The sequence below is a fragment of the Trachemys scripta genome, chromosome 9, assembly GCF_013100865.1.
Source record: "Trachemys scripta elegans isolate TJP31775 chromosome 9, CAS_Tse_1.0, whole genome shotgun sequence".
In the NCBI taxonomy this organism is placed as follows: Eukaryota; Metazoa; Chordata; order Testudines; family Emydidae; genus Trachemys; species Trachemys scripta.
The window spans coordinates 88223-106272 of record NC_048306.1 but is presented as its reverse complement, the minus strand read 5'-3'; the positions used below and the strand labels follow the sequence as shown (position 1 = coordinate 106272).

The window sequence follows — 18050 nt, the reverse complement described above, 5'->3', positions numbered from 1 at the left end:
TCAGTGTTTGTCTTCCCAGCATAGGTGGGGAAGGAGAGAGGTGGTTTCATGGTGCTACTCTCTCTTATTTTATATCCTCAGTCTATGTGCCTGGAAAAATACTGGCCCAGACATATCCTGGTGGGCCTTGCTGAGTCAGAGTTGAGCAATCCTCATTGTGTGATGCTTGTGCAACTGTGTCTTATTAAATTGTAGATCTCTTGTTTACGATTCCCCTGCTAGCCAATGGTTGTTTGGATGTGGATTATCTCCTTTGTTGAACTGGAGAACTAGCAGGGGTGACTCCCAAACTCTCAACATACTTCAGTAACAGCCATATAGCAAAATCTCATAACTTCATACACACTAACAGTATACATATTTTGGCAGAACCGTGAGTTTCAGCAAACAATGACCTTTCATATGATACCTTGCAAGTCATGCCTTGTATGAAATATCATAACCCTATACCAATGATGAATATGGGGGTTACAGGGTACTACTTTGAGGTTCAGTACATCACAGTGGGTCTGGTGGGCCTACCTGGAATATTGCATTTACTTCTGGACACCCAGTACTAACAAAATTTAGAGACAATGGAAATTCAGAAAAAATGAAGGGCCGGGACAGATTACTTAAAATAAAAGTTGAAGTTAAATAGTCGTTGCTTATGCAAATTAAACCTAAGGTGTGTGGGGGAAGAAGGATAACAGGCGACACGTATTTTATGGGTATAATCCCCCAAAAGGGAGACAGGAATGATTTAGGGTCATACAAAGGGGTATGTCTAGGAGTAATGAGTGAATTTAAGAGGGGGAGAAATTAGGCTAAATATCAGGGGAAACTTTCTGATAGTAGGATGTGTCAGGTTGTGGAACAGTCTTTCAAACCAAGTCATAGAAGAACCATCCCGTGGAACACTTAAAACACAATTGGACAGTAAATGTACAACTGAGAACAATCCTTGATTGGTCAGAGGAGGGGAGAAAATGTCATTTTTCCCATAGGACATTTCAGTCAGTTCTTTATGTCCCTATGGGTGGTCCATCATAGGATGTGTGCATGCCCATGCGCTCTCAGTCAGAGACTGTAAATAATCATGTCTGCAGGTCCATGCCTGTGCAGAGCACAGCCTCATGCTCCCATGCAAGGGCATATAAGGAGGTGTAGATCTGTCACTATTCCAGTTTCTTCTCAACTGTCTGTGGCTTGAGATTGAGTAATTGTGGCGTCTGCTGCTTTCAGCTACTTCCCACCTTTCTTGTGTACTTCCATTGTTTATTTTATTTTAGTTTTTATTTTCCTAGTTACATTTTTCTTAGTTATAGCACGTTTGTGCTTCCTTCCTCGGGTCTTTTTCCCATAGCAATTGCCAGTGTCTCGGAGAAACTCACATCCTGTCAAAATGTAAGGTCTGCACAAGGTCCAAAGGACCTAGGACCTATGCCGAACTCTGGAAAGTCCTCTCAGGGTATGTTCCTAGAGGAGTGTGGTGGAATGGTGTCAAAAGAGCCCTGCATGAAGACCTCAGAGTCTGCAGATGTCTCATCCTGAGATAAAGGGTGGGAGGGAAGGGGGAAGAGGGCTTCAAGCATCAGTGCTGGAGGCAGTGGATCAGATCCTGTTCCGATGTGAAAGGGTTCAATCTCCAGCTGTCAAAGCGGTATCAGGGAAGTGGCTCCTTAAGAGGAGTGACTTAAGTTCCTCCAAGATGAGGAGATCCTCAGGGGAAAGGAATCTGGAGGACTATAACAGGCAGTAGGTGCCTGAGGCAGTACCAGAGCTGAGAATGGGGACTGATGCAGGGCTAACGATGCTGCATACAGTACCGGAGAGGCTGACCAGATGATATCTCCATGCTTGCAGCGCTGATGTTCCAAAGAGGATGGTAGCAGGGAAAGAGCTAGGTGCCAGTCTGGCTGGTCTCTGTGGCTCTGAGATGACGAAAGTACCAGAGCCCTTGAGGTGGTCTTGAAATCCCCGGTTTTAGATTCATAGATTCTAAGGCCACAAGGGACCATTCTGATCTCCTCTATAGCATAGGCCATAAAACTTTCCCAGAATAATTCCTAGAGCAGATTTCTTAGAAAAACATCCAACCTTGATGCGTCTTGGTGCCTAGAGGCATCAGATGTTACCCAGTAGGGGCTTTTCGGTGCTGTTTACCTGAAGGTCTCTGCAATTGGGGCTTCTTGGGGAGTACCGGGGCTTCAGTACCCGTGTCAGCCAGAGCCTTGGCAGTACCCATTGTTGGACACAAGGTCTCCTGAGAGTCGGCTCTATAAGGTGACTTACCCCTCATTTGAGCTTCCCAGTGGGCTTACTCGACCACCTCGTCACATTACAGCAACCAATTTTATAGGGTAGCACCTTGGAGGAAACACTAGCAAGAATACTTGATGGTACTGCAAGTCACAGGCACTGTAGGCTCACCCACCGGTACCATGTGCTCCCTCATACCCAAGGAGACCCAGGAGGAGTGGGACCCACTGAACAAAGAAGGCTCTCCCCATTTGACCAAATCCTCCTCCTCCTCCCCAGACCTGGTAATGCCACCACAGCCTTCACATACAGACAACTTTAGGGCCCTCCAGAACTCAATGAACCATCTAGTGGAATCCATCCAGATTCCTTTAGAGGAGTCTCAACGTTTCCTGGTAGGCATTTTACATATCACTCCCCAGGTTAAAATCGCCCTATCCATCAATGAGATATTGTTGTCACCTGCACGTATGCTATGGAAAACAACTGCTACTATGCCTCCACTTGTAAACAGGCAGATTAAAAAAAAATTACATGCAGTCATTGACAGAAATTATCAAGCATGCGCCAGACCTTCTCCTGCCTAGAAGAAGGATAAATGCTTGGATCACCTGGGTAGGAAAAGCTATTCCTTGTTGGCTTTTCGGTTTCAAGTTGCAAACTACCCAGGCTTGATGGCAGAATATGATTTTAACAACTATTCAAAGTTTACTTGTTTTATTGAACAACTACAACCAAACCAAAGGGAACAATCTCAAGTCCTCATTTCAGAGAATCAGTCACCAAAGCTTCCCTGAAAGCCTCTCTTGATGTTGCTGATGTGGCTTCGCGGTCCTTAGCCATCACACTAGTTACGTACCAAGTGTCTTGGCTCCAAGCTTCCAGCCTCTCGAGGGAGGAGCAAAATATTGTGGAGGACCTCCACTTTGAAGGGCCCAAGCTCTGTAGTGGGGACATGAATGCCTCACTCTACTCCCTTAAACACTCAAGGTCTCCGTTGTGGTTGATGGGAATATACATGCCTGCAACAGAGATGTTTTAAGAAGCCTTAGCACACCACTCCTAACCATTCCAGTACCACCCACAACAGATCTATACTAGATCTACAGAGCTCGCCCAGAGGGAGGTCCAGAAAACAGGACCGCCATGCTCTGCGACAGCACAACCTGTACTTGCCTCTAAAGAGACCCATTTTGATGACCTGGTTTTTGAGGGCCCTGAAGATCCTCTGCTGCACGATTCTGCCATCTTATCTCCCTGTCCCATTTCCTACTTGCCCGGCATCTCAGACAAGTGGATCCTGGAGTTGGTTGCGATGGGATATTCCATTCATTTCCAGTCTAATTCCTCCTCTCCCCACCATCCCTCTTCAGGACCCCCTCTCGAGAGGTTCTCCAAAAAAGAGGAAGTCCAATCCCTCCTTTATCTGGGGACAGTCGAGCCAGTTCCCCCTGAATTTGATGGAAGAGGGTTCTAGTCCAAGTATTTCCTGGTTCCCAAAAAAGGCAGTTACTGGAGGCCAATTTTAGACCTCAGGAAACACCTATGTCCTATCACAATGCTTCAAGATGGTAACCCTAGCTACTATAATCCCAGACTGGTTTGTCACCCTCAACCTCTAAGATGCCTACTTTCATGTGGCTATTCATCCCTCCCACAAGTGCTTTCTGTGCTTTGTTATAGGCTCAGAACATTATCAATACCGTATCCTCTCCTTTGGACTCTCCATGGCTTCAAGTGTCTTTACAAAGGCCCTCTCAGCAGTAGTGGCCCACCTGTATCAGTGGGGCATCACAGTCTTTCTATATCGGGACAACTGGCTTCTCAGGGGCCACTATGCCCAAGAGACCCAATCAGCAACCACCAAGATCCTTGCCCTGTTTCAGTCCCTGGGCCTTCATATCAATCTAAAGAATTCCGTTAACACCAGTCCAGTGGATAGACTTCACTGGAGCCACCCTAGACTCCCTAACTGCCAGGGTGTACCTGCTCAAGGAAAGATTTTCCACTATGTCCTACCTGATCTCTACCCTACAACAGTCTCCAAACAATAGGAAGGGCCTGCCTACAACTCCTACGCCACTTGTCTGCATCCATGTTTGTTATGCTGTGTGCGAGACTGCACCTCAGATGTCATCAGGCTTGACTAAGGACTATGTACACCCCAAACAGACGGTCTTTCTAAATGAATCACCGTGCCCCCGCAAGTAGTAGACTCCTCTCTCAGGTGGTGAAAAGACCCATTGAAGGTCTGTGTGGAAACCCCATTCTCATGTCTGCCACCTTTTGAAAATCCTCACACCAGATGTCTCTCCTGGGCTGCGGGGCACATCTATAAAGTGCCACAGCACAACAGGGCAAATGGCTCCAAGAGATATCACTCCACATCAGTATCCTGGAGCTAAGGACAATATGCTGTGTTTGACAGCAATTCCTTTACAGCACACTCTGTAAGGGTAATGTTAGACAACAGGGTAGCTATGTACTACACAAACAAGGGTGAGCAAGAGCCCTGTCCTTATACACAGAATTGCTAAGACTGTGGAACTGTGCATCTCCCATCACATCTCTGAAGCTTACCAATTGGGCCTTCAGAACACAGTTCCAAACTCCCTGAGCAAGAATTTCTATCAGGACCCTATGTGGGAGCTCAACAGCTCCATCTTCCACAGCATCTGCCAAATCTGGGGTCTCCTGAAGGTGGACCTCTTTGCAGTCCGACCCAGTGCGAAATGTTGTCTTTTCTGATTCAACAGACGATACAGCCATAGCTGTTTGGGAGATGTCCTGCTAGTACCTTGGCCCCGCGTCTTGCTGTACACTCTGACGGGATCCCAGGGCTACAACCTGACACTGTGGGATTGCTGTGCCCCCTTAACTCTTCACCCGGGGCTCTCTCTCACAATGGTATGCCAGTGACAAGCAGCAAACCCCTCCAGGTGCTATGATAATCGCCATGTGGAGACCCCACACCCAGCTAAATTGTATGAAGGCTCTTTAAGCCACTCAAGAATTATACAAAGAGAGGCACCAGCAAATCACCCCAGCCTGGCACCCCAGAAATATACCGTCTTATACTGCTCAAGACTCCCTTGGGTAGTGCAAGTTCATTAATTAGTTTGCCACTTCAGCAAAGGGTGGTGGATGTTCAACAGCCCTTGTTAACCTGAGCTGAGATTCTCTGTTTTAGATAAAATATAAAACAGATTCAGACAGGAAAAATAGATTTTAAGTGATCATAAGTAGAAGGCAAAAATATCAGTTTGGTTACATAAGGAAATAAAAACACAGTTTAATTCTAACTTTAACAAACTAAGTAAGATTTGAATCAAACAGCTGTTCTCAACCTACTAGATGTTATAGAAGATGTGGGCAAATTACGGCCCGCGGGACCATCCTGGCCGGCCCCTGAGCTCCGGCTGGGGAGCCTAGTCCCTGGCCCCGCCCCCGTGGTCCCCCCACCCCCACAGCCATGCCGCCGCACAGGCTGCGCTCTGGCCTGCCGCTCCAGCTGGGCAGCATGGGGAGCGCAGCTGGCTCTGGCCAGGTGTCGCGGCTGCGAGCTCCTGCTACTGGTAAGGGGGCGGGGAGTGGAGGGGTTGGGTAAGGGAGCGGGGAGTCCTAGGGGGCAGTCAGGGAGGAGGGGGCGGTTGGATGGGGCAGAGGTTCTGGGGAGGCGGTCAGGGGATGGGGAACAGGGAGGGTTGGGAGTGGGAGTCCCCGGGGGATCTGTCAGGGGGCAGGGATGTGGATAAGGGTCGGGAGGGCAGTCAGGGAGCAGGGGGTGCTGGATAAGGGGGTGGGATCCCGGGGGGCAATTAGGGGCGGAGGGTCCCGGGGGGGGGTGGTCAGGGGATGAGGAGCAGAGGGTGGTTGGATAGGGGGTGGGAATCCCGGGGGGGCTGTCAGGGGGTGGGGGAGTGGATAGGGGGCAGTCAGGGGACAGGGAGCAGGGGGGTTGGATAGGGGGCGGTGGTCCCGGGAGGGGGCAGTCAGGAGACAAGGAGCGGGGGGTGGGGGTGGGTTGGGAGTTCTGAGGGGGGCAGTCAGGGGGCGGGAAGTGGGAGGGGGCGGGGGCCAGGCTGTTTGGGGAGGCATAGCTTTCCCTACCCGGCCCTCCATACAGTTGCGCAACCCCGATGTGGCCCTCGGGCCAAAAAGTTTGCCCACCCCTGTGTTATAGGATGCTCACGGTTCTTAATACATAGGCTGTATTTCCTTCTCAGCCAGGGACCAATCTCCCTAGTTCAAAGTTTTTGTCTTCCAAATGATTTTCCATGTGTTGAGATGGGGGAGGAGAGAGGCCAAATGGTGATGTCATCAGCCCTTATTTATACTTTCTCTTCAGATGCTAGAAAGATCCTTGCTGTGACGTGGGGGTCAGGTAGCCCCCATTGTGTACGTGCCCTCTCTAAGGAATTTCTGGTTGAGTGGATTCTTCTTGATTGGCCATCACCATGTGTGTGGCTGGTCCTGGTGTCAATCTGTTTTACAAGGTGCTCCTTTGTTGACACTGAAAGGCTGGCTGTGGGCATCTCCCAACCTCACAGTATATTTCAGTAACACACACATAACAAAACTTCATAACTTCAGATACAATGGTAACACACATAATTCAATAGGATAATAAGGCTCAACAGATCAAGACTTTTTAAATGATGCCTCATAGGACATGCATTGTACAAAACATATCAAAATCATATCACAGTAGTGAATATGGAGGTTCCGGTGTGCTACCTTGAAGGAGCGAGGGCTGATAGCAATCTCCTGGTTGAGACAAGTATGGTATTCGGATTTACTTCATCTCCCTGTGGTTATGCGCCTCTGCCTTCCACTCAGGGATCCATCCCAACTTTTCATCTCTGAAACTGATGGCTTAGCTCCTCAGTGATTCTTGGGCATAGAGTTAAATTGTTCGGCCAATGTTCAGTCAGTCCTTTTGACAAGCAGAAAATCTACAACTCACAAAACTTATCTGCAGAAGTGGAAACATTTCAATTCCTGGTGTTTTCCCCACTCTTTGCAAACCTCAGACGCTCCAGTCCCAAGGATTCTGGATTACTAATGGACTTAATGGCACAAAGTCTGTCAACGAGCTCAGCTAGAGTAATCTGGCTGCTATCACAGCCTTCCATTCACCTATAGAAGGGGTTTCAGTCTTTTCCCACCATCCATGGTCCGAGTCATTAAGGGCTTACATAATTGATTTCCCTCTGTCCAGAACCCTGCTTCCCCTAGAACCTTAATCTGATTCTCAACGCCTTAAGAAAACCCCTGTTTGAACCAATACCTGTTCTCTCTCCCTTAACACTACTTTCTGATGGCCATAATCTCAGCCAAAAGAAAGGGAGAATTTAGGAGAATAATTGCAGACCCATCATACCTTTCTGCTGTGACAGGGTCACATTGCGCCCATGTCCTTGCTAAAGTCTTGTCAGAATTTCATATCAATCAAGGGATTTGTTTGCCAGTATTTTAAATCCTCATGCCTTGAGAGAGGAAGCTACTCTTCTGACCCTAGTCTTTGACCTTTACAGGACAGAGACCTTTAGGGCCTCTCCCCGATTCTTTGTATCCTTTGCCAAAAGGAGGAAGTGTCAGCCAATTTCCACTCAGATTTTCAAAGTGGATTTTTGGTTGTATCTTGACATGCTATGAAGTAGCTGGGATACATCCCTCCTCATAGAGTGACAGCCCAAGCTCAGTCTACTTGTTTAGCCTTCCTTAAGGATGGCCTGATACCAGAAATCTACAGGGCCGCAAGCTCGTCCTCAGTTCACACTTTCACCAAATATTACATTGTCATACCTGAGTCCAGAGCCTGACACAGTCCTCCAAAGTGTCTTGGATTTGCCTCCTCAGTACCTGCCTTCATATTGAGATACTGCTTGGGAGTCTGCCTGTATGCTCTTACATGGGAGCACAAAGTGCTGTTCTGTACAGTCGCAGACACTATTTACTATCTCCAATAGAGAGTGCATGGGCATGCGTACATCCTACAGAGGTGCACCCATAGGGACCAAACAGCTAGAATAAGTCAAGTTACTGTACAGGTAAGTAACCTCTCTTTCCTTTCGTTTCTGTTCTCTGAATTCTTTCCAATTTGGTGATTAGATGGTTCATATAAGAATAGCCAAAAAGTTGTAGGGGTGTGTGATTTTTTTTTTTTTTTACCATACCTTAACATGATACTAAATATTTTTTGTCCTGTTTTTATACTGTGCCCATTCATATAGTATGCATGTTTTTTAAGTCAAAATATTTTTCTCACTTTTTCTTAGGAGTAAATTGCTTAGTTTAAATATAAGGTGTTTAATAATGAGAGCCAGGTCAAACAAATGTATTCTGTATTTAGTTCTGAAAACGGTGAACTCCGGGGTCATTCTTATCTCTTGTGATAGAGTTCCAAAGTCTTGGTTCAGCGCCTGAGAAAGTTACGTCTCCTGTTTCTCATGTACTTTAGCCACCAGATTTGTATGATACCAACACCTCTCTCAGTATGTCACGTGATGCTTCAGTCTATCAAGATGAGAGCAACTTGTCTGCTATGGACACTCCCACCACTACTCCAGAGAAGCGGGGGACACAGGTCAGAAATCTCCCATTTTTCAAGTGGTAGAGACCTAGGAAGTAGAAGTAACTTATTGGAAGGAGGTTATTAGCTTTGTGGGTCACAGAAGACAAAGACACATTTGTGGCTTTTCCTGGCAGAAGTGGAGCTAGGTGCGGTTAAAAAGGTTCTCTCTATCTCAAGAATGGGGAGCAGAGTCTGACGACTGATTTTTTTTTTTTTTTTTTTTTCCCCCATCCCTTTCCTTGAAGGGAGAAGTTGGTGAGTTAAAAGGCTCTCTTTGCTCTGGTAGTTGATGGGATTTTTGGTATTACACCGGAATCATATGATACATGGAGACAGTTATAATAGGGCTACAAGATTAGTGAAATGTGGGGCTTTGTGCAGGCAGAGGAACAGTCAATTGCTAGAGCAGCCTTTGAGAGAGCTGCTTTCTTTCCTGCGTCTTGGCTGCTACAGCAAAGAAGGGAAAACTGAAAAGAGGCAACTGGGAATAAAGACTGGTGAAAACCTACTGCTGAGAGAGAATCTGTCTAGGGCCAGAGACCCTCACTTGTACTACTCAGGACGGACACATGGTGACTCATGCTACAAAGGCCTGATGTTAAGTCCCTCTTTAGTTTTGATTAGGGCACAGAAAAAAAATATTCAGCAGGTCCAGGAGATTTTTTTTTTTTTTTTTTTTACTGTGGTAGCACCAAAACATGCTGGATGTTGTACAGACACATAGGAAGTGACAGGTACTGCTCCCTGAGGCCTGGTCTGCACTGCAAAATTTTGCCAGAATAGCTGTGTTATCTAGAAGTGTGAAATAATCACATCCCTTGACCGACATAACTGTCTGTAAAAACCCTGGTGTAGATGCAGCTATGTTGATTGAAGAATACTTCTTCCTAATAATATTGGCCAAGGTTCTGTAGTGTAGAGAAGCCTTGAAAGCCAACAACAAAAAAGAGAGAAAACATATATTCAAAGTGGTCAGGATGATGACAGGCACCTGTTTGGTTTTATTTTTTCATACGGGGGCAAAGATGGACTGAGGGGGGAATGGCATACAGGGATGTGTTAATAGGAGCGTGAGTATGAAAATGAAGGAGGACAGCGACATTAAGCAGAAAGAAAGGAAAGGAAGTGGCCAGAGTGAGGCGGCAGCAGATATTGTTAGAGAGAGAGTAGGGAGGATCTTGGGGCATCCCACTCAGCAGACTAAGAGTATCAGTGGTAGAATATAGTCTGATATCATTGGTATCTGCTGTTCTGAACATGCTTCCTAGTGGGCAGTGTCTAGTACATGTGGGAGTTGATTCTGTCCCCAAGTGTGCAGCACTTCCTCCTCAGCCCATATGGCTGACAAAAGGTCTGCTGGAGCCTGCTGACTGCCTATGAAAATGTCCTAGGAAAAATTGTAGTTTAAGGTCTAGTGGCCCACTCTGAGTAGCTAGGAAAGCAGAGAAGCCCAGGCTTTACACCCTCAGTTTCTCTTGGACTCCTTAGGAGGAGTAGAGCAAGAGAAGCCAGGTAGCAGACAATGCTAAGTGGTCTTGGAATACTTAGGAAGAGTCCCTGTTCCATGGGTGGATTTTTCATTGTAGTGTCAGTCACTGCTGGTACCTTCCTCAATGGTATTGCTATTTGTGTTCCTCATTCAGATGCGCCAGGGACGAGGTAGGCTGGGCGAGGAAGACTCTGACGTAGATATTGAAGGGTTTGATGAGGATGAGGATGGGAAACCTAAGACTCCAGCCCCAGTGAGTATATATACAGAAATCCCATCTGTAGTCCACTTGCATCCTCATGATAGAAGACTCCACAGTGCAGGGGAAGTCTGCTGGGTCTGGCACACTCAGTGACATCAGAATCCACAGCAATGACTAATCAGATACTTATCTGAAGTCATAAAACTGTTAATATAAAAACAAATGACTGAGTATATTGTCAATATGCCAGGTATGGCAGCAGCCTTGTATATGACCTTTGATCTATGCCATTCCCATTCTGTGTGACCTAGGAAGTTGAAGATGGGGATGGTGACCTTGCTGATGAAGAAGAAGGCTCAGCACAACAGCCCCAGGCCAGTGTTCTTTATGAAGATTTGCTTATGTCAGATGGAGAGGATGATGATGAAGGGAGTGATGAAGAAGGCGATAATCCCTTTTCATGTAAGTCCTGGCTCTTTAAATCACAGCCTTGAGCAGGAATCAATTGTTCCCAAACCCAGCCAGTTTTCATGCCCTTCAATTATAGTAGCATACACTACAGCTTTTGTAGGTATACAGGACACTATATTTGTATATTGGTTACAAAGTACAGATTGTTATGGTGCAGTTACAAAGGAGATGTCAAGAGCAGAAAGAGAGAACCAGATGAATTTAGATGAAAGCTGAGATGAAGTGGAGTAGCAGTGAATGCTAAGTGTGGGCAGGAGAGAGAGTTGGGTGTTCACACATGATTCAGATAGTGGAACTCTGAAGCTTGGAAAAGGAGAGGCCTGTGGCTTAGATGTAATGCTGAGGGACATGTGGAGTGGGCTGGGCAGCTGGTGCAAGCTTAAATGATATTTGGATAGGAAAGCTGGAACATTGGATCATGCTATGAAGGACCAGAGAAGGGGACTGTTGAAGCTGCACAGATAGGTTGGCTGATCCACATGGTGGGATGGATGAGTAAGAAGAGGTAATTATTTCGGTGCAAGAATGGCAGATAGATGGCTTTTGTAAAAGGAAAAATTATTCTGGAAAATCAGCCAGTATTGTATTTTTTCAACAGACTACAAAAGGATGCAAATCAATCCACAAGGTATAAAAGCTCTGTCAAAATTAATAAGCAGGCCTCTTCTGTTTGTTGCACAGCTATCCAGCTGAGTGAAAGTGGCAGTGATTCAGATGTGGAGCCCAGTGCAATGAGACCCAAACAACCTCATGTCCTTCAAGAGAACACACGAATGGGCATGGAGAATGAAGAGAGTATGATGTCCTATGAGGGAGATGGCGGAGAGACCTCTCATGTTATGGAGGACAGTAATATCAGGTAATCAAAGTTGAGAATAATATAGAACTGTAGGGAATGGGGTAGGAATGCAGGCTCTAAGGGAATCTCTCAGCTACCCAAGTCCTGGCACTTTTGAGCAGATCTCCAGACTTTTCTGTAAGAGGTTAAGTAGAAAATGTGGATGTAAACAGATGAGCTGAAAATGTCAGTGTAATGAGATTCCATTCTTTCTTTTAGTTATGGCAGCTATGAGGAGCCAGATCCAAAGTCCAACACACGAGATACCAGCTTTAGCAGCATTGGAGGGTATGAGATCTCTGAAGAGGAGGAGGAGGAGGAGGAGGAAGAACAGCGATGTGGGCCAAGTGTGTTAAGTCAGGTTCATCTTTCAGAGGATGAGGAAGATAGCGAGGATTTTCACTCCATTGCAGGAGATAGTGACCTGGACTCAGATGAATGAGTTGTCCAGACACCCTGTTACTGAGGGATGTAGCAATCTGTGGGTCTGGATTCAGATGAATGAATTTCCCTCATACTCTTTTGTACCAAGGGACTATGCACTGTTAATTTGAAGCATCTTATTTTTCTTGTATAACTTAAATTTTAGTAGAATTCTGTTGTATATTTATTATTAAATTATCTGAATTGTGAATGACAAGATTTAGACAAAGATAACTTGCTGTGACCTGCACAGTAGTCCAGGAGCTCTAGTTACTGAAGCCAGCTACAGGTTTATAATCTGTTTTACTTCCCTTCATTCTTTTCAGATATACACTGAAAACTTCTTACAAATATTAGGCTGTTGTTTAAATACCTTACATTGACCTTTGATATGACTCAGTTAACCAGCCTATACATTTATATAAGAAATAAACAATTGAAGAAATATTCTACAAAAGTCTGAGTAAATTTAACATCTAAAGCATATTTTTTAACATATAAAGCAGCTGTTTTCCCTTTATTAAAGAGAAGGGCATGGTCCTTTATATTTTCTGAAGTGTACCCCAAATATTCAGAAAAAAATTAGTCAGGCCCATCAGCCCATGAATGCATTCCCTGGAATTCTACCACAACTGGTTTCTAGGTCTCTTGGGAACTGCTTAATGGCCTTGAACATCTTAATTCACAGGAAGAACGCTTTTGAAGCTCCTTGCTCAAGTTAGTTTGTCCTGGAATTCCGTAACTGCTAACCCAAGTCTTCATCCAGGAGTTGCACAGGAATTTCTCTGGGCTTTCCTTGTGCTTTAAAATATCTGGGAGTGAGTTCACTTTCCTGTTTTAATCAAATGAAGAGAAAGCATAGAACCATCTAGGAAGTGCTATAGAGCCTCCATGTCTCTCTGTTGTATAGTTCATTGGATGTATCCTTAAAATCAAAATACAGATAAATTCCTTATATGCTACTTCATTATAGGATGGTTTCTGTTCCACTGTCCCTTAGCTTTTGTGAGAGCAGGTCTCAGTCCATTTGTGATTTCATAACCATCCTTGCCAGGTAAGCATGTTGGTGCTCTTCCATGTATGGAACAGAAGGGAGAAGAATAGATCGTGTTCAAACTGAAATTTAAAATATGATATGTTTAGCTACTATAAAGTGAGTACTTAGTGATTGGGTTCCTTCAAAATACCTATGTCGCACTTGGAAAAATCCCTTCTTTGCACATATCTACAAATAGTAGTAGCTACAAATCCAACCAGAATCAGAACTGTTGAATTTCCTGACTTGTGTATTTAAATTCTCAATCTTTCAGTTGATATTGACACATTTTGTTTTAATGTAAGTTACTTTGTTATTTAATTTACAGTTTGGTAGTGAATGTATTTGAAATAAATTTGTAACAGTAAGAGGGTTGTAAACATTTTGTGAAATGCATCACAGGCTTTCAGCTGAAACTGGGGTGTGGGTGTGTGAGAGAGAGGTATTAATGTGGCTGAACATATGGGCTATCATGGTCGTCACATACTATACGGAAAATAAGCGATCCATACTATGAGGAGGGGCTGGGGGCTGTCAGCCCCCCTCTCCCAAAGATTAATTTACACCAAAATCATCTCACTTTTACAACTGCGAAAACGAAAGTAACAGAGGGTCCTGTGGCACCTTTAAGACTAACAGAAGTAGTGGGAGCATAAGCTTTCGTGGGTAAGAACCTCACTTCTTCAGATGCAAGTGAGGTTCTTACCCACGAAAGCTTATGCTCCCACTACTTCTGTTAGTCTTAAAGGTGCCACAGGACCCTCTNCCCCAGTACTAGTGCAACAAATGACACTTTATTCTGGGATCTTGTGTGTTACTTGCTTATATACCCTTATTATGACAGACTGAACTGTTGTTCTGAAAATGTATATAGAGAAATTGAAAAATATTTGGAAAATTCTTAGACCTAATGGTACTCCTTCTTAAAAACTAGTCAAAAACTAAAATCTAAATAGTTCTGAATTATGAGTGAAATTCAACAGAAGGTCCTGTGGCACCTTTAAAACTAACAGAAGTAGTGGGAGCATAAGCTTTCGTGCGTAAGAACCTCACTTCTTCAGATGCAAGTGAGGTTCTTACCCACGAAAGCTTATGCTCCCACTACTTCTGTTAGTCTTAAAGGTGCCACAGGACCTTCTGTTGCTTTTTACAGATTCAGACTAACACGGCCACCCCTCTGATACTTAACACGAAAGTAGCTGCCCTGTTACCCGTACCCTAGAGCCAGCGCTGGGCAGCGCTCTTCTCTTCCCGTCGGCCTTTCCCCTGGGGCCACGCTACGAGACGAGTCCAGCTCGCCTCGCCTCGCCCCGCCGCGCCTTGCAGCAGGGTCTGTCCGGGGAGCGGGCGCGTGCTCCCAGCGCGGGTCACCCACCAGGCCCTGGTCCTCCCCGGACCGTTCTCTAAGCTCCGCCCCTGGGGGTAGGGCTTGGGCGCCAGTATGCACGCGCCACGGCCCTGCGTCTCTCCTTGACGCACGCACCCGGAGTTGGCCGCGGGCGCCATGTGCTGGTGAGAGAAGGTGGTAGCGCCTGACACATGCGCGCTGAGATCTCGTTTGTCGCAATGGTCTCACGCGGAAGGATAAGGATAACGAGATGAGTGGAAAGATTTTATAGGCTTCTCTGGCTCCCTAATCAGGGAGTCCACCGAAAGGAGGCGAGTTATTTCCAGAAACAGATTCATCCGCCGCAATTGGATTTGGTATCGGCTAGGATTCTATACCACCCAGACTTCCTTTACCTATTCGGACTATTTTGTGGAAAGAAATAGTTCCGTTAGGAGCCATATGCCCTGGCCGTGTAGCTTCCTCCGCCTCTGCCGCCATTTCTGGAGCCGCCGCCTTAGCGTGAAGGGGGAGTTCGGAGACGCTGTTGCTCGGTGGCTTGTTCGCGCCTGACTGGATCTCTCCGCGCCCGGGGAGCCCCACAGCTTCAGCCCGAGGCTCGCCCGCCCGCTGCCCCGGCGTCTCTCCTGATGGCGACCTCTGTGGGGAACGTGGCTGACAGCACAGGTACCGGCCTGCGGGGCCGGGCAGGCCGCGCCTCATCTCGCTGTGGGGATGCGGGAGAGCTGAGATCGCCGCCCTGCTAGGGCTGTAGGCCCCGGGTCCCCGGAGGGCCTTGGGGTGGGGCTGGAGGCCTCGTGCCGGGGCGGGGTCCTGGCGCGGGGGGAGTTGCAGGCCCCGCGACCTCTGTTCGTGGAGGCCCGTTTGGTGGTATTTCCTGTTCCGCACTCGGAGAGCGTGCCCTTCCGCCGTGGGGTAAAGGGGTCCTTCTCCCCAGTCAGCCACCTCCGCCATCCGTGGGTTCGTCCGTGTGGACAGATTTGGATATTGATACTGCTGATAAAAAATAAGAATTGAAGTTTAATTCCAGAGCTCAGGTTTCTGGGGGTTCTTAGCCATTACGGCAAATGTGGTTGTTTTAAAGAGAGCTCAACGAAAATATAAAAGCACTGAGGTGTAGACATTGGCAGTGGGGGGAGGGTTTTCTGCTGGTGAGAAGCACAAGCTAATACGGAAGTATTCTGTATTCTACCCTGTTGATGTATGAATCATATAAAGTGTCAGCATAAAACACTAGTGTTTGTAAAAAGAATGAGGAGTACTTGTGGCACCTTAGAGACTAACAAATGTATTTGAGTATATTACCTTTTCTGTATTGTGACCAAGTGGCTGAGAAGTTTATACTAAATGATTCAATTTGAAAGGTGGAATTTTCCAGAATCCTGTGTCTGAGGTTCAGTAAGTGTGCATAGAAGAATTCAGTCCCCAGATATTTCACACAGCAACTCAAGGTGTCTCGCTGATCTTGCAAACATACAAATTAGAACAAATTCAGTGTGCCCTTCTGTAACAACTTGTGGTAAATAGTATAAATTGTAGGTCTTAAGCTGCAATTTGTGGGGCCACGTTAGTTTAAACTTTTTTTAACTTTTCTATTTTTTAAGTCACATTGTTTCTTTTTTGTTTTCATATTTCAGTTTTCATCATAGCTTGAATTTCTTGTAAAGCATCACTGAGTGTGCATTTTTGATGGGTTGTAGAGCCATGATTTATTTCGCACTTGTGTGAAGGCTTTATGAACTAGGGCCCAGAAATATATTTCTTGGGAAGTGCCTGGACCTCTCCTGCTACCTTATCCCCTTTGTTCCAATTACAATTTTCAGGAGTTCCTTTTCTGTACTTTCAGGAGTATGCGTTGAAGTGAACCAAATACTTTATTTCATAAATTGACAGCTTAATAGGAAAATGCTTTTAAGATCAAATCTTTTGCAAAAAAAATTAGCTTTTGGGGTCTTTTTATAGCTTTTTCATATTTGTTTTCTATGCTGGTTAGCGCTGTATCTGAGTACTTGATAAACATTAACTTATTGTCACAGCACATGTTATTCTTGATCAAGGTCTCTCATAAAGTCAGGTACTCTTTAGAAAACATTTGAATTAGTGTATTTATACTAGACTATATAAATAATAGCTAAAGAGTTCTGTATGAGCCTGAGGAAGATCTCTTCTGGAATCTACTTAACTATCATGGTTACTTACAGAACTACTTTGAGTTGAAGTGGACTCTAGATCAAGGTATTAATTGCAAGGCTGTGCATTTGTTGGATAAATTGGTGTCTCTTATATATCAGCGTTAAAGAGAAGGGCTCTGATTTCCTTTTGGACTCTGATCTAGCAGGCCACCCCACATCCCCCAATACTTGCAAATAGGACCAGTTCCAAAATTTAACAGAAAGGAGTGAAGTGGTTGGTTGGCACTAGTGCTCCTGAATTTAATTGGTGGGGAGAAGTGGGGATGTTGCTCATTTTCGAAAGAGTTGGCGAATGAAGGAAATCTAAGGGTGTGTTTCACCTATCCTCAGGCTAGTAAAATGCATTCTCCCAAGTTTTGGACAAAAGTAAAGCATCTCTGATCCACTTCCTTGTGTTTGTCACCCTCCAGGTCTTATCTGGACTGCAGTTTTAAGCATGAAACTTAGATGTTGTTGATTTTGGTTTTTGGCAGGGGGGGGATAAAAATTTGTATCTTAAGTATCAAAGCAAACAAGTAAACCAGATTACCTTTAGTTTCACAGGTGTAAATCTCATTTCAACATTTCCCTCTTGATTTAAGGGCAGTAGTACATAGCAATTGATTTCCTCCTTTTAGCTTTCCTTGTCTTTGCAACTTCAGTAGTAGTAGAATGCTTAACAGCAGGGATTGGATTTTTTTTTTTTTAAACCAGGCACCAGCTATTTGAAGGACTAAAACTCAACCAGAGGTAGCACCAGTGGGAACTGGGTACCTGACTATGTGGTCTAGGCCAGTGGTTTTCAAACCTTTTTTCTGGTGACCCAGTTGAAGAAAATTGTTGATGCCCGTGACCCAATGGAGCTGGGATATAGGGTTGGGGTGAGGGCTGGGTATGAGGGGTTCAGGGTGTGAGAGGAGGCTCTGGTCTGGGGCAGGGAGTTAGGGTGTGGGAGGGGGTCAGTGCTGGGGGTGCAGGCTTGGGTGGGGCTGGGGATGAGGGTTTGGGGTGCAGGAGGGGGCTCTGGTTTGGGGGGGGCTCAGGACTGGGGTTGGAGCGCAGCTCCGGCAGCTCCCAGTCAGCGGTGCAGCCAGGGTGCAGACGCAGGCTTCTTGCCTGTCCTGGCACCGCAGACTGCAGCACCTGAAAGCGGCCAGCAGCAGGTCCGGCTCCTAGGTGGCTCTTGCCTGCAGGCACCAGCCCTCCCAGCTCCCATTGGCTGGGAACCGGCCAATAGGAGTGCGGAGCCAGTGC

At 45.9% G+C, this 18050-nt stretch overlaps 2 protein-coding genes across 4 annotated transcripts in view; both read left to right on the top strand.

Moving 5' to 3' along the window:
- TAF1 (TATA-box binding protein associated factor 1) overlaps positions 1-13645 on the top strand; it is a 116308-nt gene extending 102663 nt beyond the window's left edge. Inside the window, exons 36-40 of one of the 2 annotated variants that reach the window (XM_034782696.1) lie at positions 8705-8830; positions 10462-10560; positions 10821-10971; positions 11662-11839; positions 12038-13645. In XM_034782696.1, the coding sequence (XP_034638587.1) occupies positions 8705-8830; positions 10462-10560; positions 10821-10971; positions 11662-11839; positions 12038-12260 (777 nt within the window). In that variant the 3' untranslated portion in view covers positions 12261-13645. The remainder of the gene's footprint in view (positions 1-8704; positions 8831-10461; positions 10561-10820; positions 10972-11661; positions 11840-12037) is intronic. The other variant, XM_034782697.1, reaches the window with a different exon arrangement.
- Positions 13646-15080: 1435 nt separating this feature from the next.
- OGT (O-linked N-acetylglucosamine (GlcNAc) transferase) overlaps positions 15081-18050 on the top strand; it is a 51544-nt gene continuing 48574 nt past the window's right edge. For both annotated transcript variants that reach the window (XM_034781704.1, XM_034781705.1), the window contains exon 1: positions 15081-15291. In XM_034781704.1, coding sequence (XP_034637595.1) covers positions 15255-15291 — 37 coding nt within the window. In that variant the 5' untranslated portion in view covers positions 15081-15254. The remainder of the gene's footprint in view (positions 15292-18050) is intronic.